At 39.0% G+C, this 7,260-nt stretch overlaps 1 protein-coding gene across 1 annotated transcript; it reads left to right on the top strand.

The window, feature by feature from the left end:
- Window positions 1-895: 895 nt before the first annotated feature.
- Window positions 896-2,500, top strand: LOC124355588 (piggyBac transposable element-derived protein 4-like). The gene has a single exon (XM_046806749.1). It carries the CDS (start codon window positions 896-898, stop codon window positions 2,498-2,500), a length of 1,605 nt encoding a protein of 534 aa, XP_046662705.1.
- The last annotated feature ends 4,760 nt before the right edge of the window (window positions 2,501-7,260 follow it).

Below are 7,260 nucleotides of genomic sequence, written 5' to 3'. Positions count from 1 at the left end.
AATTATCGCTCAGAGGTCACCCAAAGCAGCAGAAACACTCGCATTGCTTTATTCTGTTATCTCGTGACGACCACGTATCTGCTACACAACGCCATTTGGTAATTTTACACAAAACTACTTCAATTTTGTTCCATCAGAGCAGCCTAGCAGATATGGCAGTTGTCACGATAACCGAATCAAGCAATGTCGGGCGGGCTGCGGCTTGTATAATGACAGCTAAGCGGCCTTGTACTTGGCTGGCCATTGGCCATTGGTGGCGTTTCAGAAGTCACCTTTAAGCTGTTGGTCCCCATCAGTTACTGATGGGTTTTATCTCTAATATAATATATATATATATATATATATATCTTTTTTCATGAAAAGGAAAACACTGGCTATTTCTATCTACTGTAACAAAGGAGGCGTTTAAGCAAAAAAAATTTTATCATAAAAAAATTAAATAAATATCTTTGGAAGTAGGAATAATAGAATGCAAGAGTATTAAAAATATTCATTATTCAAGTAAGATATAAAAGATACTTAGACTTCATATTTCACTTCTCAGATATTCCCCTGTAATAATAACCCCTCACTAAGTGATTTTCTTAACACATTGAGTGCGGCGCGCGGGAGTTCCCGCGCTACAGCCAGGCGCCGCCGTGCTGCGCGCCGGAGTTCCCGCGCTTTTGCACCCTTGATTGTTTACAACTCAGTCTGTGGTTAGCATTGCTTGTAGTTTGTTTCGCGGCCGCAGCACTGTGTATCGGCTATAACCTCACTTTTGTGCAGTTTCAGTTTCCGAGTAGCGCCTTTCGTTTAGTTTTGATCGTGTGCTTCGTAATTTACTTAGTTTGGGGTGTTGCTCTTAGTTAATAACACATTTTATTTATTGTGTTAGGCTTTTAAATTTTAATAAATGGCTGCTTCGACCTCTAGACAAAATAATGACACTGCTAACTCTAGTGACAGTGAATCAGACATAAGTGAGGACAGCGACTATGACCTGAGTGGAGATGAAAGTGACAATTTGGATGAAGATAATGACCATCTCAACCCTTCGTGGTCTCCCTTTACACAAGGACTTCGCCGTATACCATTTACAGCAGAAAATAGGTTCAAAGTACCAGTACCTGGTAACAACAAGCCAATAGATTGGTTTACTCTGGTACTTGATGATATTTTCCTAGAGAATATTGTTCGAGAATCGAACATATATGCATTTGAAGTGTATGGTAAGCCAAATCTTGGAGAACACTCAAGAATAAACAAATGGCAAGATTTGACTGTTCCAGAATTAAAGGTATTTATAGGTTTACTACTGCATATGGGAACCATCAGATTGAACCGTTACCAGGACTACTGGAAGACATCCAGATTATTTGATATTAAATGTTTCAGAGATCAAATGAGCAGAGATAGATTTTTGCTCATTCTTAGATGTCTGCATTTCTCAAGAAATGTAGAAGGAGAGGGCAAAGATGACAGATTGAAAAAAATTAGCATGTTGGTTAGCTATTTCAATCAAAAAATGGACGATTTATATTATCCATGCAGGGAACTTTCCCTTGATGAGGGTATGGTGCTGTGGAGAGGGCGTTTGCTCTTTCGACAGTATATCAAGGGGAAGCGCCACAAATATGGCGTAAAGTTGTACTCCCTTTGTGAGCCTCAGGGCCTTGTGATTAGGTTTGCAGTGTATTCTGGTGGTGAAGGTGAGTTAGGGGGCAAAGGCCACGCCTCTAAGGTGGTTATGCACCTAATGAGAGGGAAACTTGGTGTAGGCCATTCCTTATATATGGATAACTACTATAATAGTGTTGCTCTTGCCTCCAAGTTGTTAGCAAATAAAACATACTGTACTGGCACCCTCAGACTCGACAGGAAGCATGTTCCAGCTGACGTCAAGACAGCTAAGCTGCAGGTGGGGGAGACAATACAAAGATACGCTGAAGGAGTCATGGTGGCCAAATGGAGGGACAAGCGGATAGTGTCATATCTATCTACTGAACATGAAAACAACATTGTGCAAATATCTAATCGACGTAATGTGCAACGAGAAAAGCCCATGGCTATTGTCCAGTACAATGCCAACATGAAGGGGGTAGATAGGAGTGACCAAATGCTCGCCTACTACCCCAGTGACCATAAATGTGTACGTTGGTACAAGAAGATTTTCATACATCTTCTACAAATGATAATGGTAAATGCCCACAAGTTGTACAATGTTGCAAATGACACCAATACTATGCAACTGTATGATTTTCGCTTACAGGTTATTGATGCTCTGTTACCTCCCAAACAACAAGCTCCTCCAGTGCGGCCTCCACGCAACCCGCTGCACGTTCTTTCAAAGACCACTGCGCTTGACAAGAAAGGACGACTTCTAGGAAAAAGATGCCGTCAGTGTCTAAAGGAAGGAAGGCGCAAAGAAACTGTGTACATGTGTGCGCAATGCCCTGGCGAACCGCCACTGTGTGCGTTGGGTTGCTACGACAAGTACCATGCGCAGCTTCAAGAATAAGTGTCAAAAGAGGATGTTGGGTGATTTTTTAAATATGTATATAAAACAAATACTTTGTTTTTTTCCTAAATAGTTATAGGTATAAATATAAACACTAATGGCCACTGATTTCTAACATTCTTTTGTGGTAAATGACATAACGACATGGTATGTGCTCGCTCAGTGCTTGGCGCGGGAATTCCCGCTCAACTTTACGACGTCATCAATTGCTTTCCAGAGACTTCATAAACACAACTGGACATCATATTTCAACTATAAACAGCCAAAGGTACACATTCACGCATAAATAAACTATTTTAAATATTCATATCTTGCACTAATGCTAAGCGCGGGAAAACCCGCTTATAATAATGATGTCATAAAAATGTATAAATTTTGTTATGAACCATTTTTTATTGTTATACATTTAGTTTCTGAGGGCCAAACTTAAAGATTTTTCAGTTAGATGATTTCAGCTTCTGGCAAAAATTTCCTAAAACTATACAGCAGTCAATGTGTAACATGATCTCCAAGTTTGTGAAATAAAAATAGGCCTTATATTTATGATACGCCATGAAAATTTATTTACTAATAAGGTAACTAATAGTAGTAACTAATAAGGGAATTGATAGTTATTAAGTTGGATGTATGTATTTCAATACTTTTAATAGTACTTAAACCGCCCCAAAAATAAATTAAAGCGCTGAAACAGCTAAAGGGAACCACCACTATTTATTTTACAATTTCTGGGGTCGAGAAGACAAACAAGAAAGGAATACAAAGGTCGGGTCAGCACCGCGCTTCCTATTATACTTTTAATTTAACCGACTCCCACACTAGAGATAAATAGACCTCACTGAGTCCCTGCATCTCTGGTAACTCTCGTTTACACTACGTGTCAATACCTCTTATATACTGTGGCGAAAGACTTGTTGAAATACAAAAAGAAAATTTTAAAATGTTCAACATATATTCATGAGAATCTATGGACAATTATGTTTACCATATGAAGCAGAAATCGTGCCTCTCATAAGGCATTCGTTTTTTGATCTGATCCATAATTACAATATATGTTGAAACAAACCGTGTGCCAGAACACATATGTATCAACTCCATGTACACTCTTTAAAAGGCATTGTTATTCGGTGAATTCGACACAAGTTTGACCTGTTTTATATTGTTAGATGTAAGTTTCTACTAAAATAAACTATTTTAGGCTATTGAAATTTGTAGATAAAGTGTAAAACTTACACGTTTTTGTTCATTTTGTAATATTATTGTTTTCGTTGGGAGTAATAAGAATGGTCATATAAATATTATTTCAGGTTATTTATATGACGGTTATTCTATGGACACCAAGGTTAAACTGTACATATTTTTTCGCTAGCTTGAGAAAGGTTCAATTTCATTAAAGCTAAGAAATTTAGATTTTGTTAATAATGCTTAGCAAAATCGTATAACAGGATTTGATACGAATATCTCAGAGGCCACTATCCTGAGAGTCTCACAAAAACCATATCGCGTTCAAACGATCAGATCAAAAGCCAAATGATCGTGCATGTCGAGAATATGATGTTGCCATATTATTGTTGAACTTTTAAGACAATCAGATTCAAAGCTAAATGATCGCCCGTTGTGAGAAAGTGGGCTTGGTATGATACTTTGCAAACTTGTCGAAATGCTGCAAATTACGCCGTGCGATAGCACCTCTTTATGCTGTACGAGAATAATGTATCTTGTGTTGGGAAATGGTTGCACAATCAACAGAAATGATGATTCTCGAAAGAAAAAAGCCTAGTGGATGATATAGTACTCGTATAATATTGTTGGTAAAATGTGTCCATATCTGGTAACAAGATGCCACACTTTGACATTCAGTCTCTATATTTCGTTAAAAAAAAAATTATGGTTGCCTGTAAAGTCGGTTTTACGGGCGAAGATTTTACGTGACAACGTCTTTTTCTCGGTAGAAAATTTATTGATATGAATATTATTAAATTGCACAATAGGAACAAGGAATTGAATGAAAATAAGAATTGCACAAATTTTAACTATAGAAATATATTTTGTTTACTAAAACATTGTACATAATTTGAAATTAATTAAAATTTGTTATTGTAAATGGTAAAGTTGAATAAAATATTTACTAAAATTGGAATTTGAAATTCTTGCTAAACACAGTTAAATTCTAACTCCGCGCGTGGTGATTGGTCGGTTTAGTTCGTTTGTTTGGTCGCACTGTTTTGACAGGTTAGAGGTTATAATTTGTTATTTTAAATGTTTGACTAGCAATACGCGCTGTTTCTTCTCAATCAACTGAATTACGATTGATTGCAGAGTGATTTAAACTAATAATTTACTTAACACTATCAACATTTGTCAATAGTATGACATAACCTATAAACTCAGTTTCTCAACTTTTGTGTCAATCTAACAATTAATCAATCAATCATAGTTTACGATAATGAAATATCAGTGTACAATTATTTACCTTTATTGTTGTAGTTGTTGTAAATGACGAATCTAAGCACTCCACATTTTCACGAATAAACATAGTTATCTGCTTTATCCCGTGCGGCGGACCCACAGTTATCTGCTTTATCCCGTGCGGATCCCGTGCGGCGGACCCACTGGACGGGCATCGTAACGTTACCGGGCGTTACACTTTTTCATGAGTGACTCCGAGCCGCAACCTAATTTAAGACGTTGTCACGTCAAAAGAACTGTGCCCTCTATTTAATGTATAAAGGGGTCTTAACTCAAGCTGAACTATGGTCTGATGTCAATACTTTTTTACACCTCAGAAGATCTTCTAAACTTGGGAGATTTAAAAATATGATGCTTGGTTCATAATTTATTGGTGTTATGTAATTCCTGCTCAGAGGGAATATGGCCGTAGAGAGGGTATAGTACCTGTACGTTACCTTGGTTCATTTAAGATTTGGTATATATTTGGTTTATTTTGTTTAATTTAAAATATTAAAGTAATTTTGTGTGTGTGTGTGTTTTTTTTTCTTTTTAGGGGTTGTGAAAAAAAATGCATTTCCGCATGCCAGGCTTAGGTGTTTTGCCTGGGTATGTCGGACTCGAACATTGGCTGGTGACTGTAGCCAATGCTAATACCGACTAAAAAACTTCCCCTATACTCCAGTCTCTGAATCCCTGTGGAAACCGACTTTAGGCATTACATCGCAGGGAGAGAATCTAGCATTTCTGCTCTTTCATCAGGTGGTTGAAGTCATTTCTTCTCGTCTAGTTATTGCGGAGTTTGTACCTCTGCCTTTCAATAGACCTTAGTTCTTTCAGCACCTCCATGGCGAATGTGCTGGTGGCGTCCCATGTAGCTTTCGATGACAGCATAGCTTCTACTAGTGTTTCTGGATGCAGTGTCCGGTTAAGAATAGTTTCCAGGTTGTCACGCTGCAAACTGAATCTAGGGCACATAAAGAATACGTGTTCTGCATCTTCGGAGACTCCAGGACAGGACGGACACTCCGGCGAATTATCGTGCTTAAAGCGATAGAGATGTATGCTCGGAAGCAACCATGTCCTGATAGTATTTGTGTCATATAGTAATTGACCTCTCCGTGACTTCTATTCAGCCAGGCATCCAGTTGTCGTATTAGGCGGTACGTCCACCTACCTTTCTCCGCGGCATCCCACTGCGCTTGCCAACGGCGTATACTATACTGCCGTTCTTCGGTCCTAAGTTCATCAAGACTCGACGCAGATGATTTTCGTCGTTGATAGAGGGCTCGCCTTTCTTCGGCTAGCACTCGGACAGGCAGCATTCCGGCAATAACGCACGCTGCTTCTTCTGATACTGTGCGGAAGGCACTGGACACTCTCAAGGCGCTTAGTCGATAGATGGATGCGACTTTTCTTCTTGTCTCTTGGACTTCAAGGGCATCCGCCCAGATGGAGATTCCATAAGTCAGCACCGAGGTGACAACTGACGAAAGTAAGCTCCTTCTGCACTGCTTTGGGCCTCCAACGTTAGGCATGAGCCGTGATAGGCTTGCTCTTACTACTGATGCTTTGGCACTCACGTGGTCTACTTGCTGCTTAAAGTTTAGTCGGGCATCAAGCATCACTCCCAGATATCGACTAAATGGTTGTGATGTGATTTCTTGTACGCCGACATTCAGCTTGACAGTTTCCATTACTTTTCTGCCGGTAATAAGCTCTGCTTCGGTCTTATGCTTGGCTAGCTCCAAGTACATCATATCCATCCATAGGTTAATACGTCTAAATACGATGTCGAAGATTAGTTTTATCTCTTCAAGATGCTTCGCGACAATCACTACGGCTGCATCATCTGCAAATGCTGCAAGTTTTGCTTCAGTTGGTAGTGGTATTCTTAAGAGGCCATCATACATAATATTCCACAACAAAGGACCAAGAACTTAGCCCTGTGGAACACCTCCAGTAACTTCATATTCTGTTGGGCCATTCTCTGTGTCATATTTCAGGCCATTCATTGTGTGTGTGTGTGTGTGTGTGTGTGTGTGTGTGTGTGTGTGTGTGTGTGTGTGTGTGTGTGTGTGTGTGTGTGTGTGTGTGTGTGTGTGTGTACTGGGTGCCCCAAAATTACAAGACCAAACTTCACCAAATTGTTCAGGAGGTCAAACTGAACATAAAATGTTATATAATGTATAGTCCTATCTTGCTTCGTTTACCTTAAATCGGCCATTTTGTTTTTTACATACAATTAATTTTATTTTCAATACCGGTTCACCGATTTTGTTGAAACTTGGCATAAATATTATAAACATGAATAT

This window comes from Homalodisca vitripennis, chromosome 2, assembly GCF_021130785.1.
Source record: "Homalodisca vitripennis isolate AUS2020 chromosome 2, UT_GWSS_2.1, whole genome shotgun sequence".
Classification (NCBI taxonomy): domain Eukaryota; kingdom Metazoa; phylum Arthropoda; class Insecta; order Hemiptera; family Cicadellidae; genus Homalodisca; species Homalodisca vitripennis.
The sequence above is the reverse complement of the archived record's forward strand: the minus strand, read 5'-3'. Positions and strand labels throughout refer to the sequence as shown.

Bases quoted from the DNA above. Each gene is read 5' to 3' on its own strand.
- LOC124355588 (XM_046806749.1), top strand. From the start codon at position 896: ATGGCTGCTTCGACCTCTAGACAAAATAATGACACTGCTAACTCTAGT.